This window comes from Squalius cephalus, assembly GCF_949319135.1.
Source record: "Squalius cephalus genome assembly, chromosome: 9".
Lineage (NCBI taxonomy): Eukaryota > Metazoa > Chordata > Actinopteri > Cypriniformes > Leuciscidae > Squalius > Squalius cephalus.
The window spans coordinates 18,498,687-18,511,856 of NC_137130.1; the positions used below are offsets into that span (position 1 = coordinate 18,498,687).

A 13,170-nucleotide genomic window follows, 5' to 3' on the forward strand; every position below is an offset into this window, starting at 1 on the left:
CAGACGTCAACAGTAAGATTTTACTGAACTGTTTGTTAGTCAAAATACACTACTAGCTTTGACTTCTCTTACTGCATGAAAACATACTTTTTCTCTCTTCCTGTATAGGGCATATTTGTTTTCTGTCTCTTGTGGTCAGTCGGGGCCAGTTGCACTGAGGCTGGACGGGTAAAGTTTGATGGTTTGGTAAAGGAGATGATGGCAGGTGGCCTCAGTGAGGAGACGCGCACACAACATGAAATCTTGGAGCATGTGGAGCCTCCCGCCAAGCAGCTGACAGTGCCTTTACCCACTGAGGGCACGCTCTATGAATACCGCTTCCTCAAAGAGGTCAGGAAGTTTCTTCAACACATTTGAGTGGATATGTAGAGAGAAACAGATTGGGCTCTTTTGGGAAGTTTTTTCCTGTTCCAATTCTTTGGGGTAATTAGGTAGCTGACATGAAATACTTTTTGAAAACTCCTCTACTCCATCTAAATCCATTTTAACAGCTTACTGATCATTTAAAAAAATTAAAGAACCATCTATAAAATGTTTTATTGAGGACAAAATGTAATAATTTTTTGTGTTATCTATATTATCTTCACTTTCCTGCAGCTTCTTATTCTTTCTCAGAGATGTATCTCAATCTGGCTTTCTAGAAAGCATTTGTGCAATTCTAATATTCAGCCTGATTTGGTATTAAAAATGCCATCTTGGCTTGATCAATATTTAGAATACATACAAAGTGTAAAACCAACCTCTTAATTTCTGGAGCTTGAGGCATGTGGATTTGATTATTTCTCTTTTTCATCCTGAAATACTAATAAGCAAATCCACTCTCTGCTCAGGAAGCACACTCTCCTCATCCCGAATGAGCTAATCTGTCTTGTTATTTCTTAGAAATCACAAGCTTTATCTCTGTGTAATAAAACTTCAGGCATAACCTGGACTAATTTGCCAATTTCATGCCTCATTAAATGCTGAAAATGTCATTTATTAGAGAAGAAATGGATTATCCATTGCTTACATTTTTCTGCTGTAGATAAAAGCCTTTTTTTCTGAACATACAGGAACATGAAGTGTATATAATGCTTCTACAAAGAGTGCATCATTACATTTTTAAGGGTGCCATGATGGTGGAATTGCAAACACTGCAGCATTAATACACACTGTAGTTTCAGACAGCATTGAAGGACAGAAAAACAAAACTCCAAACCAAAAAGCTAACAAAAATATTTATTGAAATTGTTTTTCATAAAAATGGTTTACATTAGCAATGATACTCTAACAGGGTCCAGGCAGATGGGAGTTGTGGACTGAGGAGCTGAAGGATTTTCCCCCTATCCCCAAAGATGTGCAGTTCAACGAAATAATTGTGCCTACGGAGAACACTATACGCTACACTGCTCTCATGAAGCTGCTCATCACTCATCAGAAGCCCACCGTCTTTGTTGGCCCCACGGGGACTGGCAAGAGCGTCTACATTCTAGTGAGTGTTTCAGCGCAGTTTTTACCACAATGAATACCAGTCTCCCACTATATTTAGAATAGGATTGTCAATCAATTACAGTGGAAATGAAGCAGTCAGTCAAGTTAACATTATTTAGTAAATGGATTTCCACTGTATTCAAAAATTATATAACAAACACGATAAATGTAACCATTTAAAAGACAAAAAGATTTTTTGCTATAGCTTTTGTAGCAGGGGCGCTGCCATTTTGCAGTACTACAGCTTGTGACATCACAGGGTTGGTTGTCTTGCCTGAGTTCAACAGATACAACAGTGGAGGACAGATAGTGAAAGATAAAGATAGTCAAAGATGAAAACGGGAAAGCCACAGCGCATCAGAAGACAAAAGGGAGGTCACTATTACATTGCTCCTGGATTTAAAAATGAGTTTTACAGTGTTAAAGCAAATGACAAAAGAGTCCATTTTCATAAACTGCCGCTGAAACGGAGACCAGTACTGCTTCACTTCCTAAAACACATTCAGACAGAAGTCCCACTGCCTCAAGATTTCCATAGTTTTACTTGGATATAGAATATGTTGCAAAAATGACTGTCAGAAATTAAAATGAACCACAATCATTTTAATTACCCGTTTGTCATTCCACAACATGGAGAGATATTTAAAAGCCTATGCAAATCGCTTAATAAATATTTCTTACCATGACTCCACGTTTACCAATCAGTACTCCACACGATGAATAATCTCCGAATGTTATCCCCAATTCCGTCATCTTCCTTGCCATCATCTTTTTTGACCCATTTGCATTCCGTGCAATAAAGTTTTTAACCAACTTCACTGCTTGAGTCCTGAATTATTTTTGTTCGCCTATTTTACTTGCCGACAGATATTATGAGTTTATCTATTACTAGTAACGATTACAGCAACTAAATGGACAAATCAAAGACCAGAATCGAAACATTAATAATATTCATTATGGAGTCAACCAACTCTGTGACGTCACAGGTTGTAATACTCAAAGATGGCGGAGCCCTTGTTACAAAAGTGATAACAAAAAATATTTTTCTCTTTTAAATGGTTACATTTATTGTGTTTTATATCGTGTTATATATCGTTTGATAAATAATTTTTGATTGGAGTGGAAATCCATTTACTAAATAATAACTGACTGCTTTATTTCACCTTTAATACTGTATGTTAATATTTGAACACATTTGTTTGTATATTTAATTGTACTAAATGAACACATTAAATTGGCACTCCTAATTAAGAATATTTTGTGTGTTTGGTAATATACTTTATATTTCCTGCATAATTCTGATTTTGCTGGTTGTGCCATTTAATGAGGAGAGTTTACTGCAATTTAGAATGGTGTAGTGATTAAAACTCAGTTTAGTATTAATCAGTTCATACTAATATAATTCGTACACTTTTTAATGAATTGTGACTCTTCAACAGATTGAAATTCTTTGTATTCATAGGTGTACAAAAGTTTTACCTAAGACTAAAACTCATCTGTTGAATTGAGTCTCACATTCAACAGATAACATCATCTTCCCACAGTCCTGCCACTCGAAACTGAGACTTGCTGCTTGAGACTTTTTGGGAACATAAAAGAAGTTTACTTAAAAGTATGATATATTTAGTCAGCATTTGAACTCTTGTCCCCTGCCCACTGACTGAAAACTGTACCTCTGTACTAACATGTCTTACTAAAGCCCCTTGAAGCTCCGCTCCGCGTCGTGCCTAACAGCTTCAAGGGGCTTATTGCTTTTATAAAACGGTTACTCCATAAAAATATTCATTTTAATATTTATTTTATTCATAAAATAAACACCAGCTTCAAAAAATATAAGTTATAACACATTTATTCCTCTGCCAAGCAATGTAGTTCCAAATAGGTTGCCAAGCAACACATGCAGCAACTGGCAGCAACAAAGAATCACAAACGGCAGTTACGCAGTAATGCTAATGTAATGCGGTCACAGGTGTATGTTTGTTGAGAGTAATTTGTAACGGCTTCGAACGTGGCTCAACCAATCAGAATCAAGGACCTGAACTATCCTTTTATAAACTTACATAAAGGTGTCTTTTGTCTTTTGGTCTTGTATAATCGCACCTATGACACCAAGTGAGTCAGGACTTCCACTGGTGCCTCTGCTCAAAAAGGAAAAGAAAAAAGAATTAGGTGCACAGCAAAACTGTCTCTACCCACAGCTGAGCATACTACGTCTGCGCACTAAGGGACGACATGTCATCAGATTGTTATGGATGAGTCAATGGTTTGAGACCAACTGTGGCCCACTATACATGTATCCCAACCTCTTTCCACACTCATATTTTGGTCGGTGGTACATTTAGAAAGTGACTCGACTGAAGATCCATCAGCCAAACAGCCTCATCTGTTACTTGCATCATTATTATTTTGTTTTAAATTCACATGTGGGATCAATTTAGACATCATATGTTTGAGTAATGAGTAATGTTTGTTTAAAACATCAATATAATCTGAATCACCAGTTATTTCAGTAAAATTGATAGGATTATTAATTCTTTATACTCACTTACCCACTCACTTCATAGGTCTCTCTGCCTCCTCTTTCTTCTTCTCCTCTTTCTTTCTTTTTCTTCACAATTTCCCCTCATGAATCTTTGGCAAAAATTTGAAGGGCTCTAAAAGTCTCCATGTTGTGAGCGTGAAATGCCTGCAGGTGCCAATGACTTCATCACCCTCATTTAGCACATGAATATTAAATCATCATTTTTCACACTCTGCCACATGGCTCTTTCACAGAGTTGTAAGGAATGAAAGAGATTGTATGTGTCATGCACAAGTGGAGCAACTCAAGTTCTCAAGCTAAAATGAATGAGCTCTTTCTGAAATGTGCATAGATTTACTTTAATTAGTTGACACATGGCTGATCCATAATAAGAGCTTTTATGTTGGTTGTACATGTTGTTGTTTTTCATCCTCTAGTCTAGGTTAACTGTTAAATTTATTGGGATTCAAAGAGATCCATATTGCTTTGGTTTTTTAGCTTGTATTAAAGGACAAGTTCGGTATTTTACACTTAAAGCCCTGTTTTCAGATCGTTTCTGATGAAATAGAACGGTTAAGATTGAAATAAAAAAAAATCGCTGCAAAAGATGCTTTCCAACAGGTTTTATCGTAGTTTTTGTCCAACTCCATTGACTTGTATTGGATGTGCTGTGAGGTACGGTATTACTCCGCCGCCGGAGTATCTATTATTCAAGCTCTCAACGGAAGAATGTACGGGTGTGAGGCGTTTGGAAAAATAGGTCCACAGTTTTACAACGAATGGTAAAACACCTGTTGGAAAGCATCTTTTGCAGCGATTTTTGTGTGAGCATATCAGTGAACACCCCTGACCACTCGGTGAGTTTCACGTCTTTGTAAACGAAAGTTTAATGCGTTTTAGGAAGGATTGTGCCAGTGCACCTATGCAGCCATTGTGGAGGTGGGGGGGGCGCTACCACAGAAACCGAAAATTCTCGGGCCAGCAGCATGTGTCCAAATTTCAATCTTAACCGTTCTATTTCATCAGAAACGATCTGAAAACAGGGCTTTAAGTGTAAAATACCGAACTTGTCCTTTAAGTTATTATATAAGACACAAGCATAATTATGTCAGGTGCGAAAGTTATATAAAATCATTTCCTAGACTAATTTACTTACAGCATCGTTATAATGGTAGTGACAGGCTGAAAGTGTTCATGAAAACATGCATGCAACATCTGTGCGAACTAGAGCTAATTAAGTGTCTCTAAATCCCTCACAGGACTTTTTGCTGAATCGTCTGGAGAAGGATGTATACAGTCCTCTGTTGATCAACTTCTCAGCCCAAACAACAGCAGCGCAGACCCAAAACATTATTATGTCTAAACTTGATAAGAGAAGGAAAGGAGTGTTTGGTCCTCCCCTGGGAAAGAAAATGGTATACTTTAAGCATCTTTTTATAACCCTTTTTTTCACTGGAGAGGATATGATTAAATCTCATTCAGTTTTTACTAAGCAATTCTTTAAAAAACATTTATGACTTTAGTTTGGGACTAAAAGTCTGACTGTAACTTGAAAATTAGTTCTTAATTTCCAGAAAATTTTAAATCTGAATTAAATGAGAACAAATGTGTTCCCCTGAAAAACAAGTTCACCTGTATTTAAAATGGCATGTTTAAAATGGCACATTATCTTCCAACATTCAAAATGACAATGACATTAGTGTTAAAAACATTTTAGTTATTTTGCCTTTTGATTACTTTGATCAGGTGGTGTTTGTGGATGATGTGAACATGCCAGCAAGAGAGACCTATGGAGCCCAGCCTCCAGTGGAGCTCTTACGACAGTGGCTCGACCATTGGAACTGGTATGAAATGAAGGACTGCTCCATGATCAGCTTAGTGGACATCCAAATCATGTGTGCCATGGGTCCGCCTGGTGAGTTCATGTCACTTATAAACTGTATGCTAATACTGTTTTTATTCAAGGCAAATGCAGTTCAAAGAGCAGTGTTCAGCAGGGTTGTTATTATTAACTAAAACTAAACCAAACGCTATTCAAAATAGTTTTCAGCAATGGAAATAAAGCAGAAATAAAATAAAATATATATTAAATGAAAATTAGAAATGGCAACTAAGTCACAGTAAAACAAATCTATCTAACTTTAGGAGGCCAGTTGTACTTTGAGATTGCAGCAAAGGAAGCAACAAGTCTAATGTTTTGAACAGTGTATACTGGTCTGCTGTAACAATATTAGCTCAAAGGGGAAATATTAATAATAATCCATAATTACCAATTATGATTAATTATTAATATTTGGGTCAGTTAATTAGATTAACTTTGAGGTAAGCCAAATTAATATTACAATCAATTAATCAGTTCCAATTAACTCTTTGATTATTCATTTATTCTAAGAAAAGTGTATCTTTCATGGTCACTGAAAAATAATTATTCCTTAGTATGTACAGCACTTAGAGCATGTAACAAGATCAAGATCGTAAAAGGGACTTTGTTGCAAGCAGAGAATCAGAAACCAAATGCGTAATTGTGCACAAGTTTTATTAACTAAATCACAAACATAACTAAACTAAACAAACAAACATACATACATTCATCCATACATACATTCATAGGTAAAGTGGTGAGTGTTATGGAACCGGAAGCAGGTAATAGAACTATGGAAAAGATCTATTTAAGTATGAAAAGAACCATCAGCTGATCATTTTCAGAGCACCTCATGAAATTGATACTTGCATGGATACAATTCTTGAAGTGGTTGGAAATTGAGTTCGTTGGTGGGTCCGTGAGTGTCAAAAGTCATGGTGCAAGTTGCCATTGTTTCCTTCTCTGCTTGATGGAGAAGAGGATGATGAGCTTGCATGGTGGTTTCGACGAGCACATGGCTGTTGTGAGTCGAAGTCTGTGGCCCTGGCCTGCTGATGGCATGCTGGACGGCACGGCATCCTGAAGTGCCGAGAAACCCCGGAATTGATGGTTGTCCATTCAGTGATGGTAAAGTTGAAGTTTTCTGGATTGGAGGGTAGTATGAAAGCATGGCAGGCGGTGCTCCGGCCTGCTGGGCCCCAGTGGGGGGAGGGGTTCCCCCCCAGTATCAGCAGAAGCAGTGTTGTAGCCGGATGAGACGAGCTAAGAGAGAGGCAGGGCTAACGGAACAGCCTTAGCTTGACAAAAGACACACCTCGCAGACTGGCTCACCCAATGAGAAGGGTGGAATTTCTGGCGGGAGTTTCCTCTGTGACGAAGATTTATGAACCTTTGTCTTAAGCATGCTCACTCGAACTGGCATGCTGAATTGGTGTTTGATGACAAAACTAAGAAAGATTCTTGTAACTCTAATATGTTGCACAGCTATCGGCATATCATGTACACAATCATTTCGATCTTCAAAGTACCAATGTATAGAGACCAAACAATGTATAAGTGGGGTCACATTGACCGTTGGTCCTGTAATAAAATACATAGTATCAAAGAAATACATAGTATCAACAGATAATAGTATTAAAAAAAACTAACAACACAAGACAGTAAATGACATTCACAAAATGTTCTGGAATGTATTTTAATTTCATGTTAGTCAGTTCATTGATAAATGAATGCAGGAGAGTCTGTTCTAGTATTGCAGCAGAGGCTCTGTCCACATTGCTAAAAGTCATAAAACTCCTTATCTGATCGTTGCCGGGGTAACTGAGATCTTCTTGCCCTGTTTGGGGGCTGGGACACAGATTCCCAGAGTGAGTTCTAAATATCAGTTGTTAAACTATAACAAATATTTGTGTCTGACTTGTCTCAGTCGTTACACTGCTTTAAATTATTTGACATGTCCATTGTCATGTGCAGGTGGAGGTAGGAACCCTGTGACTCCTCGCTTTTTACGCCACTTCAACACTGTGACCATTAATGAATTTGATGACAAAACCATGTTCACTATCTTCTCAAAAATTCTGGACTGGCACTTAACCATAAGGTAATGGTGCTTCATACCAATGTGAGTAATAAATAAATGACATTTTTAATACATTTCCTGTTTTTACCTGCTTTCAGATTTCCATTTCCCAAACTGTTCGCCAGTGTCACCTCTCAGATCATCAATGCCACGATGTCTGTGTACCAGGAGGCCACTAAAAACCTCCTGCCAACCCCAACCAAGTCCCACTATCTCTTCAACCTTCGAGATTTTTCACGCGTCATCCAGGGGATCTGCTTATCACGGCCGGAGACTGCAGACGACCCTATGGCCATCAAACGCTTATGGGTGCATGAGGTAACTGCAAACACAGTTTTATAGGCTATATCATAGTAAGAAAGCTAAACTGATGTTGAAATATCCTCTCATGCAGGTTCTAAGGGTGTATTATGACCGCTTAGTTCATCCGTCTGATTGTGCATGGATGGTGGGCTTCCTGCAGGAAGTTTCTAAGTCTCATCTGAAAGAAGATTTCCATCAGCTCTTCAAGCATTTGGACAGTGATGCAGATGGGCTTGTAACCGAAGATGACCTTCGGAGCCTCATGTTCTGTGATTTTCACGACCCCAAGGGTGAGGACCGCAACTACCGGGAGGTGGGTAACCCCGAGAAGCTCCGTCAGGTGGTGGAGACCCATCTTGAAGAGTACAACAATATAAGCAAGGCTCCCATGAATCTTGTACTTTTCCGGTTCGCCATCGAACACGTTTGTCGCATCTCCCGAATTCTCAAACAGCCCCGTGGTCATGCTCTCTTAGTGGGAGTCGGAGGGAGCGGCCGTCAGTCGTTGACACGCTTGGCCGCCCATATGGCTGAAGCCGAACTCTTCCAGGTGGAGATCTCGAAGAGTTATGGGGTTGCAGAGTGGCGTGATGACCTCAAACTCATCATGCAAAAATCGACATCTGGGGAAACTCATGGAGTCTTCCTTTTCACTGACACCCAGATTAAGTTGGAGTCATTTTTGGAGGATGTGAGTAACTTGTTAAACACTGGTGAGGTTCCCAATCTCTTTGCCGTAGATGAGAAGCAGGCGATTTGTGAGCGCATGCGTGTCTTGGACCGTCAGCGTGAACGTGATAAGCAGACGGACGGCAGCCCACTGTCTCTTTTTAACATGTTTTTGGAACGCTGTCGCAGCCAGTTACACGTGGTACTGGCCATGAGTCCTATTGGTGACACCTTCAGAAGCCGCCTGAGACGTTTCCCGGCTCTCATTAACTGCTGCACTATTGACTGGTTTCAGGTTGGTGTCAATGTAAAGAATGTAAAGTGTTATTTTAGTGTAATTGATTTACTATTTACTATTATAGTTTTTATACATATTTTAATTTTCATACATAAAATTCATTCATATTTTAAAAAGAGTAATTTTATTTATTTATTATATATTTAAATATGTAAAGTCACCTTTATTTTTATAGCGCTTTATACAATAGAAATTGTGGTTGCACTTTTTTTTTCTTACATCTTTCTTACTTACCTAAGATCGTACTGGGTATTTAGTTACTAAGGTAACTAAATGGGTTAAGGTTAGATTTAGGGGTAGGTTCAGGGTTATTACCTAGTTATTACCCAGTTACTGTATTTACTATAATAACTACATATCTGTACATATCCGGAACATGACTGTAAAATAAAGTGCTACTGAAATTGTTTCAAAGCAGCTTAACAGATTTAAACAGGAAAGTAACAGAATTAATGATGAGTGCAAACTTCATCAAAAATGAGATAAAATCTGTAATATGAGATAAAAGTGTAATGAATCCTTATGTTCCAAAAGAGCTGGCCAGCAGATGCACTGCAGGCTGTGGCTTCTCGTTTCCTGGAAGATATTGAAATGACGGACACTACTCGTGAAGGCTGTATTAGCATGTGCAAGAGCTTCCACACATCCACCATAAATCTCTCTGCAAGTTTTCTTTCGGAGCTGCAACGCTACAACTATGTCACACCAACTTCCTATTTGGAGCTTATATCTATGTTTAAGCACTTACTCCAGCGCAAAAGATCGTAAGTCATTCTGGTCTGAGAGGCTTTACATTAGAATCATTGACTGATGACTGATGACTGGTTTTAATAATTAGGTTGTCACATTTTGGCACATTTTCACATTTCATTCACATTGATTGTATCTGTTGTTACAGTGAGGTCATGAAGCTGAAGAGTCGTTATGAGGTTGGTCTCCAGAAGCTGGAATCGGCCGCCACTCAGGTGTGCACAATGCAGGTAGAGCTGGAGGCTCTTCAGCCTCAGCTGCGTGTGGCCAGTAAAGAGGTGGAAGAGATGATGGTGGTCATCGAGCGAGAGTCTGTGGAGGTATCCAAGACAGAGAAAGTGGTCCGTGTGGATGAAGCAGAAGCTAATGAGCAGGCGTTGGCTGCCAAGGCTATTAAAGATGAATGTGATGCCGATCTGGCGGTTGCTGTGCCCATTCTGGAATCCGCATTGGCTGCTTTGAACACACTCACACAGCAGGTTGGAGGAAACTATAATTGAATAATTATTCTTACTTTATGTTACATACAAAATGCATTCTAGCCTAGCACATATTTGCATAGAAAAACTATGGAAAAGTAGCGCAGTGGAATGGAAAAGCACATTCTGTGTGAACTGACCCAGCTTTCCAGATGAAGCGTTTTTTAACAGACTTGGATATGTAGGTGTGCTGTAGTTGTGCAATCAGTATTGTATAAAGCGCCAAATAAATAGTTGACTTGACTTGTGCAGAACGTGCCATGCTTGCTGTATTCTCGCATTTTACACGGCTTTGACCAGCGGATGTCGCTAACGTGTGACTCCCTTCTGCTCCGCTGCTTTGCGCATGCATAGAAGTAATGATTACGAGAAAGTTTCTCAATATTACGAGAAAGTTTCTCAATATTACGAGAAAGTTTCTCAACATTACGAGAAAGTTTCTCATTATTATGAGAAACTAAGTCATTATTACGAGAAAATTAGTCCCTAGTGAAAAATAAATATACTAAAATGTATTTGAAATACATTTATTTTATGCTAAGTATACTACAAATACATTTACATATTTATGTGCTTAATATAAATACCCTGTAATTGTACTTTTAGTATACTAAATTGGTATACATAAAGTCTGCTAAATTTGTTCTTAATGCACTTTAGTTATACGGAAATAGTGCTGAAGTTCTACTAAAGCTATACTTAAAGCTACACTGTCTAACTTTTTTAGTTGATTCTTAGCAAAAAACACTTAGTTCTTTCAAAAATATATGTGCTCATTAATGTATATTTACTTCTTTCAAGTAATAAAGTATTCTCGTAAGTTTATAATCTGCCATTGAAAGTACATACGGGTGAGGGGTTCAAATGCCGGTCGCCATGTTGCCCCTCCATCTTGAAACTACATTAGCCAAAGAGGGACATGCCTGTAAATTCAAGCTTCGCCTTTTGCGTTTTTCACTCAGTGACACCGTGACGAATGCGAGGGGAGATTACTCGCGAGCTCGCGAGTGCCGGCAGATTTGAAAGATAGTGTGGTGTGTGTGTCTGTGTGTGTGCGTGCGTACTCACATTTGAAAGAGAGAATTAAAACGTCAACGCAACAGACAAATCAGCAAGACCATAGTCAATATTGGAGTAACTTTTCCCAGATGGAAAGAGCTCATGAGGAGAAAAGATTTTAAAACGGACGCCGAGGTTGCCTGCTTTCTTCTCGACAGGTAATTCAGCCTGTTGTAATTAATTTGTGTAACGTTAAATTCGAAGTTTTAGTTGCTTGTCTAACCATAGCATGGTTGTGCATAACGCCAGAACGACCTCTAGTATAACTTCATCCTCGCGTCAATGGTGAAAAAGTATTGTTTACCTTGTAACATAAATCTGTGCTGCGACGGATCACAGGTGATGAATAGTTTTAAAGGCGCAATTTTTTAAGCTACAGTGAGGAAAATAAGTATTTGAACACCCTGCTATTTTGCAAGTTCTCCCACTTGGAAATCATGGAGGGGTCTGAAATTGTCATCGTAGGTGCATGTCCACTGTGAGAGACATAATCTAAAAAAAAAATCCAGAAATCACAATATATGATTTTTTAACTATTTATTTGTATGATACAGCTGCAAATAAGTATTTGAACACATGTCTATCAGCTAGAATTCTGACCCTCAAAGACCTGTTAGTCTGCCTTTAAAATGTCCACCTCCACTCCATTTATTATCCTAAATTAGATGCACCTGTTTGAGGTCGTTAGCTGCATAAAGACACCTGTCCACCCCATACAATCAGTAAGAATCCAACTACTAACATGGCCCAGACCAAAGAGCTGTCCAAAGACACTAGAGACAAAATTGTACACCTCCACAAGGCTGGAAAGGGCTACGGGGAAATTGCCAAGCAGCTTGGTGAAAAAAGGTCCACTGTTGGAGCAATCATTAGAAAATGGAAGAAGCTAAACATGACTGTCAATCTCCCTCGGACTGGGGCTCCATGCAAGATCTCACCTCGTGGGGTCTCAATGATCCTAAGAAAGGTGAGAAATCAGCCCAGAACTACACGGGAGGAGCTGGTCAATGACCTGAAAAGAGCTGGGACCACCGTTTCCAAGGTTACTGTTGGTAATACACTAAGACGTCATGGTTTGAAATCATGCATGGCACGGAAGGTTCCCCTGCTTAAACCAGCACATGTCAAGGCCCGTCTTAAGTTTGCCAATGACCATTTGGATGATCCAGAGGAGTCATGGGAGAAAGTCATGTGGTCAGATGAGACCAAAATAGAACTTTTTGTTCATAATTCCACTAAACGTGTTTGGAGGAAGAAGAATGATGAGTACCATCCCAAGAACACCATCTCTACTGTGAAGCATGGGGGTGGTAGCATCATGCTTTGGGAGTGTTTTTCTGCACATGGGACAGGGCGACTGCACTGTATTAAGGAGAGGATGACCGGGGCCATGTATTGCGAGATTTTGGGGAACAACCTCCTTCCCTCAGTTAGAGCATTGAAGATGGGTCGAGGCTGGGTCTTCCAACATGACAATGACCCGAAGCACACAGCCAGGATAACCAAGGAGTGGCTCTGTAAGAAGCATCTCAAGGTTCTGGCGTGGCCTAGCCAGTCTCCAGACCTAAGCCTAATAGAGAATCTTTGGAGGGAGCTCAAACTCCGTGTTTCTCAGCGACAGCCCAGAAACCTGACTGATCTAGAGAAGATCTGTGTGGAGGAGTGGGCCAAAATCCCTCC

The 13,170-nt window shown here is 39.3% G+C and overlaps 1 protein-coding gene across 1 annotated transcript in view; it reads left to right on the forward strand.

Annotated features, from left to right (window-relative positions):
* Positions 1-13,170, forward strand: part of dnah7 (dynein, axonemal, heavy chain 7) — a 92,107-nt gene that overhangs the window by 40,840 nt on the left and 38,097 nt on the right. Inside the window, exons 36-44 of the mRNA XM_079880397.1 lie at positions 109-330; positions 1,274-1,471; positions 5,251-5,406; positions 5,738-5,906; positions 7,827-7,953; positions 8,031-8,250; positions 8,327-9,199; positions 9,737-9,966; positions 10,101-10,431. Coding sequence (XP_079736523.1) covers positions 109-330; positions 1,274-1,471; positions 5,251-5,406; positions 5,738-5,906; positions 7,827-7,953; positions 8,031-8,250; positions 8,327-9,199; positions 9,737-9,966; positions 10,101-10,431 — 2,526 coding nt within the window. The remainder of the gene's footprint in view (positions 1-108; positions 331-1,273; positions 1,472-5,250; positions 5,407-5,737; positions 5,907-7,826; positions 7,954-8,030; positions 8,251-8,326; positions 9,200-9,736; positions 9,967-10,100; positions 10,432-13,170) is intronic.